Below are 12,659 nucleotides of genomic sequence, written 5' to 3' on the forward strand. Positions count from 1 at the left end.
AGCAGTTGGATCGATGCATGACTGCAAGGTGTCCAGTCGTGAGGAGGTCAGCAAGATCTGAATATGCCTCATCACGAGCATCTTGAAGCACTTCATGATGATGGGTGTCATTGCAACAGGACGGTAGTTGTTGAGACAAAGTGCTGAAGACTTATTTGGCACGGGGGCAAGGGTAGCGGCCTTGAAGCACGTTGGAACTGTGACGCAGCTTAGGGAGATGTTGAAGATGCCCATGAGATCATCGCCAATATGTCAGAGCATCTTCTAATCACTTTGCCAAGGATGTTATCTGGTCCAGGGAGGGTCTGCATGGATGTGTCAGTATATAGGAGTGTGTGTGTGTGAGAGAGTGTTTCATGCAGTGGGGTCACCTATAGTGTGGCATGAACCCAAGGTTCTGATTTGAGGCCATTCTCATGCGTACCACACTTTGTTATCAGCTTCTGCTCAGCTACTCTGCATTGTTGCTTATTCCAAAGTCCGCCTCACCCAAGGCCGAATGCCCCAGACCACTGAAGTGTTCCCTGATTGTGAGGGAACGCTCCTGCCTGTGATTGTTGTGCGGTGTCCATTAATCTGTTATCATACTGTCTGCTTGGTCTTGCCAATATACCAAGCCTTAGGGCATCCTTGCCTGCAGCGTATGAGAGACCACGTTGGCCGAGTCACGTGTACTTGCTGCGTACATGGTGGGAGGTGTCTCCATGTGTTATGGTGTTACCTATGTCGGTACTCTGATACGTCTTGTAGCGGCTGCTGTGGCAGGGTTGTATGGTGTTGGCCTGAAGGCTGGGCAGTTTGCTACAAATCGTAATCTGTTTAAGGGTTGGTAGTTGTTTAAGGGAGAGAAGTGGAGGCATGTGGAAGATTTTGGCGAGGTGCTCATCCTCATCGATAATGTGTTGGAGGCTACAAAGAGCATGGCATAGTCGGTCGGCTCCCAGGAAGTACTGGACAATGAAGGGTACCCGGTCTGTTGCAGCCTGTGTCTGTCTCCTGAGGAGGTCATTACAGTTTCCTGCTGTGGCATGTCAGAACTGGCAATCGATGAGTTGAGCATCGTATCCCGTTCTTATGAGGGCATCCTTGAGCACTTTCAAGTGTCTGCCACGTTCTTCCTCATCTGAACACATCCTGTGTACGCATAAAGCTTATTCATAGGGGGTGACTGTTTTCATACGTTTTGGGTGGAAGCTGGAAAAATGTTGCATCGTGAGGTTGTCTGTGGGTTGGCGGTACAGTGAGGTGCTGAGGTGCCTATCCTTGATGAATATGTCCAAGAATGAGACATACTTAAGAGTAGTCCATTGTCAAGTCTGATGGTGGGATAAAACTCATTGATATCACTGTGTAGTTGTTTCAGTGATTCCTCCCATGGGTCTAGAGGAAGAAAATCTCATCCATATATCTGATGTATAGTGTTGGTTGGAGGTCCTGTGCAGAAAATAAGTCTTATTCGAACTTGTGCGTGAAGATGTTGGCATATTGGGGTGCAAATTTGGTCCCCATGGCTGTTCCTTGTGCCTGTGTGAAGAACTGGTTGTCAAAGGTGAAAATGTTGTGGTCGAGAATGAAGTGGATGAGTTGTTAGATGGTGCTTGGAGATTGGCAGTTGTTAGTATTGAGCACGGAGGCTGTTGACACGTCCAATGTTCCCAGTTAGAGTGGTCCATGGGTGCTAAGTTTCTGTAAGAAATCTGTAGTGTTGTGACAGAAGCTGGGTGTCCTCATACAATGGGTTTCAAGATGCCTTTGACAAAGCCAGAGAGGTGCTCACAGGGTCCCATTGCCAGATATGATGGGACATCCTAGTGTGCTGGATTCATCTATCTTTGGAATGCAGTAGAAGTTACCTACGTGAGAAGTATGTAGGATGAGGGGGTATGAGAACTCCAAAGGACTGGATCAAAAGCCAGATCGATGTGTTTAGGTCACAGGTGTGCCCTTTGGTCAGATCGGCTAGTAGTTGCCTGTTCCTGGTTGTTCACTTGTCGGTACACTCCATTGCAGTAACCTGTTCTATTCTGAATGATGATGGCTCCTCCTTTATCTGCTGGTTTGATGACAATGTTGCGATTGGTTTTGAGAGAATGGATAGTGTACGTTGTGATCGGGTGATTTGCTCTACTTGTGGGTACAGCTGATAAATCTGGCATTTGTGCATTTCCTGACGGTTTGAGCATACGTGTCAAACCCAGGGCAGCGGCTTTCTGGTGGGGTCCAGTCGACCCCTTCTTTGGTCACTCCTCTGTGGGCGGACGCACATATACCCCATCACACTCTCACACTTGTATACCATCGCACTCCCGCGCATATCTTTGTACGCTTGCACACCATTGTCCGCACAGACGATCACCCGCCTGCATGCCATTGCACGCCCAGACCATTGCCTGCCCATACATCCCATCCCATGCCCGCATTCACACCCTATTGCACACACTCACACGCGCAAACCCCATCGCATACTGAACCAAGCTTGCGCATACTCTTATCACGTGCACTCACATGCACACTCAATCTGTCGCTCCTACATACACACACATAAGCTTATGGGGTGAATTTGTTTTGGCAGAATTACATTTTATTTTGCTCAAAAACCTGCATGAATCCATGTACAGAGGAATCTCGATTATCTGAACGAGATGAGCAGGCAATATTTTGTTTGGATAATTGATTATTCGGATAATCGATTCAGTGACTTTCCCCTAGGGCTTGGGAGCTTTCTACTAAGTCTACTCCCTGTTCAGGAAACTGCAGCACACTGTGTAAGGCTCCACCTCCCTCCCGCCCCCAATCCTGTCCAACATTGCCGCTCTCTGCCCACCCCTGTCCGCCCCCAAAACCCTGTCAAACACTGCCCTCCGATTTGCCTCTGCCCACCCCAAAACCCCGTCCAACACTGCCCCCCCACTCCCCATCTGCCCTAAAGCCCCATCAAATAACAACCACCACTCACCCCCAAAACCCTGACCAACACCGCCACCTACCCCACCCCCCACAACGTGGTGCTGCCTCTTTGATGGTCCAGGTCAGGTTGGCCATTGCTCTTGTTAGGATGTGTTATTGCAAAGATGTTTCTGGGATGGCCATTGTATCCAAGTGAATCAGAGTATGATCAGCTATGTAAAACCTCAAAAGTTGCAAACTGTGGCACTTTTTTAATATCTGTATGTATTAGTAATGCTCAAATATCACCATTTATGAGATGGCAGTAAGTGGTTGTGAATATGGGTTGGTGGGTTTATATGGGTGAGGGGGGTGGAAGAAATTGTGTTAGGAGGATTGGAGAGTAGGAAACTCTGGAGAGAAGGTGATGAAGTGAGATGAAAGTTAAAATCATCCAAGATGAGGCACTGCTTGGTGCAGATACTGATGGAGGAAATCATTGAATTATTTTGTCAAGGAAATTGAAATGGTACTTGGGTGGGTAATATTAAACCTATATATAATCTCAAAGAATGTTTTGTCAAAAATGTTCTATGTATTAGATGAATTTAGTTTTGTAATTTTCAATATTTTGAACAAAGATAGATAGATGTTTGTGGATTCCTGGTTAAGCAGCAGCTTTTCAATTGAAATGTCTGAAAGGTGCTGACATAACACAGTACCATTTGGCTAGCCCCATTTATTCCAAAGCCAAAATTCAACTTGTTAAAAAATTTTATTGACACTTATTACCTTGCTTTTAAATTACGTTGCAAAATTTAAAGGATGTTCTCTTTGATTTCCGCCATTGCATACCTGTGCCTTGTGTAATGGCAGTAGAAATTATAGTAAGAGGTTTAAATGTTTGATGTCATGCTTCCTAGCTAATGCATTACATTTGGAATGCTGATTTTTGTTTTTCACCCAATGCCTATCAATCATGTACGAATGATTTTTGACTTTTTCTATTTCCCTCTTTGCAGAGCTCCTGAAATTATTCTTGGACTACGATTCTGTGAAGCCATTGATATGTGGTCACTAGGATGTGTTATTGCAGAGATGTTTCTGGGATGGCCATTGTATCCAGGTGCATCAGAGTATGATCAGGTATGAAAAGCCTCAAAAGTTGTAAAATATGGCATTTTTAATATTGTGTGTATTAGTATTGCTCAAATATCATCATTGGTGAAAATGCTTCATTTTGTGCCAAATGACTTTATTTCCTAATAGGTAGACTATGATTGTAACAGATGAAGGGCTTTTGCCCAAAACATTGACTTTGCTGCTGCTCTGATGTTGCCTGACCTGCTGTGCTTTTCTAGCACCACTCTAATCTAATCTAGACTATGATTGTAACTGATCTGATTTAGAATACACTTAGATTTTGAGTTTGAATATTTTTCCTGATTTGAGAGAGGCTTATTGTGGCGAAGTGCAAGGCTGTTGGTATTCAATTTGCATATCTTTCTGCTAACACGTTAGCTTTTTTATTTTATTCATTTATCCACTCGTGGCATGTGGGTGTCACAGTGAAGGAACAATGATATATTTCCAAGTCAGGATGGTGAGTGGCTTGGAGGGGAACTTGTGAGTAGTAGTGTTTCAATGTTTCTGCTCCCCTTATCCTCTAGCTAGATTGAAGTGGATGTGGGTTTGGAAGGCGCTGCCTAAGGATCTTTGGTGAATTTCTGAAGTGCATCTTGAGATAAAACATAGTCCTACTACTGACCATTGGTGGAGAGAGTGGTTGCTTGTGGATGTACCAATCAGGTGGGCTGCTTTGTCCTGGATGGTCTCAAGCTTCCTGGATGGTCACACTCCTGACTTGTGCCTTGTAGATGGTAGACAGGTTTTCGGGAAGGGTTTTAGGTTCCTGATGAAGGGCTTTTGCCCAAAATGTCAATTTTCCTCCTCAGATGCTGTCTGACCTGCTGTGCTTTTCTAGCACCACTCTAATCTTGACTGTAATCTCCACCATCTGCAGTACCACTTCCGCCAGGTTTTGGGGAGTCAGGAAGTGAGTCACTCTGCAGTATTCCTAGCCTCTAATGTGTTTTTGTAGCTACTATGTTTACGTGATGAGTTCTTTTTGAGTTTCTGGTAAATGGTAACCCCCAGGGTGATAGTGGGTGATTCAGTGATCATATCGCCATTACATGAAGCTGTGTAAGCAACAAGGAAGAAAAGAAGGTTCAAGGAATGAGAAGGGCAAGACTGGTATTTTGGGGATGAGCAGTGGTAGGGTTGTGGTGTGGAACAAGTAAGGGTGATGGTCATGCATAGTGTAGGATGGATAAGGGAGAGCAGAAGAAAAAGTAGAAACAAATGATGATCAAATTTGCCTCCAAAAGCAGACAGGAGTTGCAGGTGACTAATTTTCCTTACAAATGAGATAGGTAAGAAGTGATGTTCTGTTACTTAAAATTATCAGGAAGGATGCTACTTTGGCATCAATTGCAAGAGCTGTGTGAAGGTTGGCAAAGGGTTTTTATATTTTGAACTTGACTTCAGTGGAAAGAGTGGTAATATTGAGCTTCTGCCTGGGGGCTGAATTAGAAATCATTTGGTGCACTGCCTGGTTTCAGCTTTGTGAATTCACCTTTTTGTGGTTGAGCAATTTTTCTGCTATCCAGTCATGTGTTGGGCAATTCTGCAGTCTCTTGAGCGATTAATTTATAACTTTATAGTTTTGATGTAATAACTGTTATGTTCTGCATTCAAGAAAGTTATCTTCTATTGGTTGTTTAGCTGCAAGTGCCTTTTAGCTCTAAATAAAAACAAAATGCTTGGAAGTCTTCTGTAAATCTGATTTATTGAAGAGTTGGCTCCAACTCGACACATTAACTCAGGTTTTCCTTTGTAGATGCTGTGAAACCTGAATTTTTCCAGCATGTTTGTTTGTATTTTGGATTTCCAGGATCAACATTACTTTACTTTTTTGTTCTTGTTCATTATTTCCTTCTCTTGAAGTCCAGCATTTTGTTTTTAAGATGATCAGTTTCAAAAGCACCTTTTACAGTGCATTTTATTTTCTTTAAATGTACCCAAAAATTAGCTGCTAATATTTCCTTTACCTGCTACTTTGTCTTGTGTACCACCTTCAAGTGAAAATAGTGTGTGTTTTAACCAGCTTTGGTGTCTAGCTCTTGCTGTATTTTTTCATGTGAATGTCACTGGATAATGTCAATATCCATTAGCATATATGTAATGTACTTTATATTTATGTATGGCAGTAACAAATTTTGAAACAATTTCCACTAGCTAGTAAGAAAGGCTGCTTAACTGTAAAAGTTACAATTTCCTTATTTAAACTTCAACCACTTGTCTGTTACCTGTGCTTATGATTTTATAGATGGTCTACTGTGGTAGTACCACAGTAGTTGCAATTTCAGCATTTGATGTGATATTGCAAAAAACTGTAATTATTCAGCCATACTTACCCCATCTCTGAAACAGTGAGTGGAAAGTGTAGGTTTGTGCTAGGGAGCACTTACTTCCAGAAGAGTAAAAATTCTACTTTGACATTTCAAGTTTCTAATCAAAGAACGTGTACTGAACAAGACTGAACCTGCACATCAAAATATTTTTCCATATCCTTAAACGTTTTATTGTTATAACTCTGTGACTGACCGAGGCATATGAGAACATATGTCCTACATTAAATATTTGTAAGACAGAGCTCCCCACCAACCTGCCCCTATCATACCATATTGTGTGGATAATGTGGACTACTTTTCATACCTTAGGAGCCTACTATTGACAAGGGCAGATATCAGCAAGGTTCCTCATCATTTTCAGTATGCCAGTGCAGCGTTCGGTCACTTGAGGAAGAGATTGAAGACCAGGGCCTCAAACCCAATAGCAAGTTCATAACATGCAGAGCAGTAGTGATTTGCACCACTTGTGTGTCTGAGATCTGGACTATGTATAGCAGACACTTGAGAATCCTGGAGACTTGCCAACAGTGCTGCCTGTGCAAGATCCTGCAAATCCATTGGCAGGATGGGTGTACCAATATCAGTATTCTTGCTCATGCCAACATCCCCAGAATCAAAACATTGACCATGCTTGATCAACTCCGCTAGTTTGTCAACATCATCACAATGCCTGACATGAGACTCATATAAAATGAGCATTGTATTCAAGAACATCAACATGGCAAGTGAGCCCCAGGAGAGCAGAGGAATTGCTTCAAAAATACCCTTGAAGTGCAGTATTCCCATCTGTGGAAGCATCTGTGGAAGTTCTGTAAAACTCCAGTCTCATCACCAACAACCAGTAGACGTTGAGTCTCTAAGAGAAAGGGGTGCGTAGCCTCCAAGCATCCCATAGTCTGTCCCACCTGTGGCAGACTGTTAGTTGTGCATTAGACTCTTCATTCATCTGAGAAACTCATTTTTAGCTTGGAAAACTGCAAGGCACTGCCTAAGAAAGTATAGGTCCTTACTAGGAAATGCTGTGCATCCATGAGCTTCATTTATCTATCAGTTTCTTTCATAGAGAAATATGTGGGGAGTTCTTTTCATGTGAAAAGTCACTGACTCATTAAGTGAAAATGAGTACAATCAGTGTATTTGTAAAATGAAGATTATTTTTGGTTGTGGTCAGATTAAGGGCTGAATTATTTGCTCCGATAACAAGCTAGTTATTTTAAATGGGATTGTACCTCCAAACTCAGGCCTCAAGAAATAAATGCTGAGTGACAGTGATTTTTCTCATTGGCAAATATTCAGACCATTATTATTTCTTTTCCAGCTGAGATCTGACTTGGTACAGACGTTGTGTTGAAAATAGGGTCTTCTATTTTCTTAACTTGATCATTGTCAGAGGTAGAAGAAGTGGTTTAATTTGGTTTTTAACCCTCCTTGGGTTAAATATCATTACTTCCATATTGATGTTTAATTGACAAAACTCTACTTGAGCTTAAAACTGAGAAGACCATCTCATTCGTGGTAACTGCCCTTTTGGCAAACCTGCTGAAGGTCTAGTGGCTAAAGTTTTGTTCTTTTAAGCAGTTTTTTTCAGTGACCTCAATCCATAATATTTAGAAGATATCGCTCTGAAGTTTAATGATGTCACAGTGACCTCCAGGCTGATTGAGTTTGAATCCTAATCCTAATTTGAATCCTAATTTGTTTTTCTATAAATTTAAAATACCAACATGAAGTGCTAAAGCATTATTCTGTTCCAGTAGTTTAGTATCTTCACACACACACAATTTGTATCACATATATATCTCTGCCTGAGAAATGAATTACACATGAAATGAGAGCCTGAAAGTGAGATACATGTTTATTATCACTGTCATTTCTGGGGATGTTTTGCATCAGTAAATAGGTGTGGATAATATTGCAACAGACTTGTTTTTGTCCCAGTTGATTAGCAGAAAACTGAAGCAACAAATGACTGCTATTATTAGCATAAGGTGCTGCAGTTAATGTTGATAGTCAATATTTGCATATAATCAGTTGTAAACTGCTTTCAGTTAATTGAGATAAATTTAAGTAAGGAAGGCAAAATGTTGACTCTTCCATCAATACTACGTTACCCTCAATCACCCCATTAAATCCATTTCTTGCACTTGTCATTCCAACTAGAACAGACAATTAATTAATATTTTCCATGGATGTCATTGATTTTGTGCGACCAAATCCTCACCTTTAACTGTAACTCTTCAGTAAGCAGAAAACCACCAGTTCCTGTCTTTCAGCATTTTATTTGTTGTCTCAAGTCCAGGAGTGCAAACTTGAATGAAATTGATACATGTCTTTCTTGGTCTGTATGAATAGGTGTGGCTGGATCACACCAAGCTGCAGGATTGCAGGATCACCTTTGAGGGTAGAGATAATAATGAGGTTCTTTTCTCCATAAATAACTGACTCTATAAACTCCTTTCTCCAATCCCTTCTCAAGCCAAATGCCTCTTTGCTTTCAAATAGCCAGGGTAGTGAACAATAGAATTGGTGCAAATCTTTACAGAAATACAATGCAAACTTGCACTTCCGAGCTCAAATCAGCCAAGTGAAATCCCAATTAAGATCCACCACCTGAGTACAATTTTCAAAATTTCTACAAAGTTAGGCCCATCCGCTTTCTTCTCTCCTACTTAGTCAAGCTTTCCTGTTTATCTGGCTTGACCAGCATTTATTGCCTTTCCATAATTGGCCTTGAGAAGGTGGTGATGAACTGCTGTCTTGAATGACTGCAATACACATAATGTGAATACCCCTTCAATGCTGTTACAGAATATTTGAGCCACCAATAATGAAAGAATAGCGATAGTATCTTCATATAAAGGATGATGCATGGCTTATTGAGGACTTTTTCAGAATGTGAAGTCTCATGTGTGTGTTACCCCAGACTCTTTAGGTTGTAGTGTTTGCAGGTTTGGAAAATGCTGTCAAAGGAGCCTTGGAGGCTTGGTGCAGTACATCTTATAGATGCTGCATAGTACTGCAACTGTGAATCAGTGTTGGAAAGAATGAATGTTGAAAATGGTGACTGAGGTGCTGATTAAGTTGAGCAACTTAGTCCTGGATGGTGTCATGTTCTTGATTACTTTTAGAGCTGCGTAGGTCCAGTTAAGTGGAGAGTTTTCCATCACACTCATGGCTTGTGCCTTTGAGATGGTGGATGGGTTTTAGGGAGTCAGGAGGTGAGTTAAGCACCACAGAATTCTTATATGGTGGGTGGGGAGGGGGATGTGAGTGGGAGCCGGGCGGGGGCAGACAGGGTCTCGTGCACAGTGTGCTTTTGTCTAGTCTCCTGAATGAGGAGCAGACTTCACATAAAACTCGGAGCCGCAGAGGAAATCAATTATCCAAATAATCAATTTCCGAGCAAAATAGTGCCTGCCCACCTCGTTCAGCTAATTGAGCTTCCTCTGTAAACACAAACTGCATTTGAAGAGTCCTGAATGATGCTGAGCATTGTGCATTTGTTAGCAAAAATTACCACTTCTGACTTTTTGTTGGAGAAAATTGTCAGTAACGAAGCAGTTGAAGATGGGCCAAGGACACATTCTTGACTATCTCCTGATGAATGTCTGAGAACTGCTTCAAACAAACATAGCCATATTCCTTTGTGCTAGTTCTGACTCCAACCAGTGAACATTCCCCCACAATTCTCATTGACTGGTTTTGCCAGGTCTCCTTGATCAAGTGCTACTTCGATGTCAAGGGCAACCACACACACTTCTCTCGAGTTCAGCTCTTTTGCCCCCTTGGACCTAAGGCTGTAATGAGTTCAGGGAATGAGTGGACCTGGCAAAACCCAAGCTGAGTGTTGGGTAAATGCCCCTCATTACCACTGTCACTGATCCCTTGTATCACTTTGGTGATGGAAAGTAGACTGAGACATAATTTTCCCCCAAATTAACATCGCGAAAACTTATCATAGAATCCCTACAGAGTGGAAACAGGTCCTTCAGCTCAACAAATCCACACCGATCCTCCGAAGAGTATCCCACCAAAACCCATTTCCCTGCGCTATTACTCTACGTTTACCCCTGATGAATGCACTTAAGCTACATATCCCTGAACACTATGGGCAAGTCAGCATGGCCAATTTACCTAACCTGCACATGTTTGGATTGAGAGGAAACCAGAGCACCTGGAGGAAACCCACACAGACATGGGGAGAATATGCAAACTCCACACAGACAGTTGCCTGAGGCTGGAATTGAACCTGGGTTTCTGGTGCTGTGAGACAGCAATGCTAACCACTGAGCCACTGTGCCAACTTCTTTAGCTTCTACAATAAAGGTTACTGTTTCACCAGTGACAATATTCCCCACTCAATCCATATTTTAAGTTAAACTCTATCATTGATAACTGTGACATTCAATTTGCCCTGAGCTAAACTTTTGGTCATAAAGACTACTTTCTGTATTAGTGTTACTTGTGTTACTAGCCTTCATCTCAAACTGCTGCTGAAATACTAGTACCTAACTTTACTATTTTTGATGCGTAAATGTACTTACGGAGTTAGGGAGGATATTGATTATAACATCTTCCAACCCTAAAATTATCTTCTCCTACCAAATGTTAGAACTGTACTCATCCAGGTAAGTGGAGAATCCTCCATCACATCCTTGACTTGTGCCATTGGAAAATACAGGGGAACCTCAATTGGGCAGGCACTATTTCGTTCGGATAATTGATTATTCGGTTAATCAATTCAATGCTTTTCCTCTGGGGTTTGGAGTTGTTAAAGTCTGCTCCCCATTTAGGAGACTGCAGCAGCACACAGCATATGAGACTCCGCCCCCAACACGCTTCCTTCCCCCACCCCACCCTAACCGAACCCCTTCCACCACCACCTGCACCCCCCAACCCAGTCCAACACCACCCTCCGCCACCATTACCGCTCCCTGCCTGGCCTCATCCAACACCATCCCCCCAAACCTCCGGTCCAACATCGCCCCTGCCTGGCCTCATCCAACACCGTCCCCTCAAACCTCCTGTCCAACATTGCCACTGCCTGCCCGCTCCCCCCCCCCCCCCCCCCCCCCCCTCCCCCACTCCCAACCCCTCCACTCCCAACCCTGTCCACCTCCCCTACTCCAGGGCAGCCAGATAGTACACCAACAACGAGACTGCTGTTGGTGCAGCTCTTTTGTGGGTAAGTCTCTAAATAGCACACAGACACACATGCAACTTTTTGACAGGTTCCACCTTTGCCCTGTACAGGACATTGTTGGAGAGATTATGTGGTGAAGGGGGAGTTTAGGTTATACCCCTCTGTTGAACTCCAGGGAAAGTGTGGGGAGAGAGAGGGTGGAAGGTCAGTCATTTGGAGACGGTGCCTGTTTAATCACTGTAAACAAAAGACACGGTCACTGTTGGAAACACTTCTTTGATGTAATGTTTCTATCGGGACATCGAGATCTCCTTCAGATAATCTGATTTTTGGATAATCAAGGTATCTCTGTACTCAATATATGACAATACCTCATGACAGTTGTAAAATGACAGGTGCAGTTACATTTTTTGTTGGTGGTGATCCTTGGACTTTTGGTAGTGAGATTCAAATTTTTAATTTTTTAAGTTAACCTATTTTGCTAATTGACAATTATACACCTCTGGAGCAGGTGAGACTTGAACCCAAGCTTTGCTGTTCAGAGATAGGGACTCTACCTCTATGTTACAAGAGGGCCCAATAGTGAGATTCAAAGGATTGAATGTCAACATGGTTCATCTGACTCCCTCTTGGTGGGAATGATCATTGCCTGGCATTCAGTGGTATGAATGTTAATTACCATTGACAGTCAAGTCTGAATGTTGCCCAAATCTTCTTTCCTGTGGGCAAAGACTACGTCACGATATGAGAAAATTCAAAGTGGGATTCCTCACTCTGCAGTGATCAGTAATTGTCCCACTTTAGACCTTCATGATGTTGGAAAGATCATTGAAGTAGCTGAAGATGTCTGCGTTGAGGGAACTGTCTAGATAAATGTTTCCAGTGATGCTCTTCTGAGATGATTGATCTCCAACCATATCAGTCTTCCTTTGTGCTTCATATGATCTCAAACACTGAAGTTTTCTCTTTGATCACTGCAAAGTCTGGTTTTACAAGGACTTCTTGTTTCCATATGTCAAAGCAGATTTGTTTAAGGGCAGTCAGTGTTATCATAAGAGTGGAATTTATCAATTTTATTTATGTTTGGACCAAAATTGTAACCAGTCCTTGAATAGTCCTGGCAGAAACCATTGAGCATAGGTGAATGGATAATT

At 42.5% G+C, this 12,659-nt stretch overlaps 1 protein-coding gene across 5 annotated transcripts in view; it reads left to right on the forward strand.

The window, feature by feature from the left end:
* Positions 1-12,659, forward strand: part of LOC140467188 (homeodomain-interacting protein kinase 1-like) — a 110,281-nt gene that overhangs the window by 61,409 nt on the left and 36,213 nt on the right. For all 5 annotated transcript variants that reach the window (XM_072563365.1, XM_072563368.1, XM_072563369.1 and 2 more), the window contains one exon: positions 3,909-4,032. In XM_072563365.1, coding sequence (XP_072419466.1) covers positions 3,909-4,032 — 124 coding nt within the window. The remainder of the gene's footprint in view (positions 1-3,908; positions 4,033-12,659) is intronic.

This window comes from Chiloscyllium punctatum, chromosome 45 (assembly GCF_047496795.1).
Source record: "Chiloscyllium punctatum isolate Juve2018m chromosome 45, sChiPun1.3, whole genome shotgun sequence".
NCBI lineage: Eukaryota > Metazoa > Chordata > Chondrichthyes > Orectolobiformes > Hemiscylliidae > Chiloscyllium > Chiloscyllium punctatum.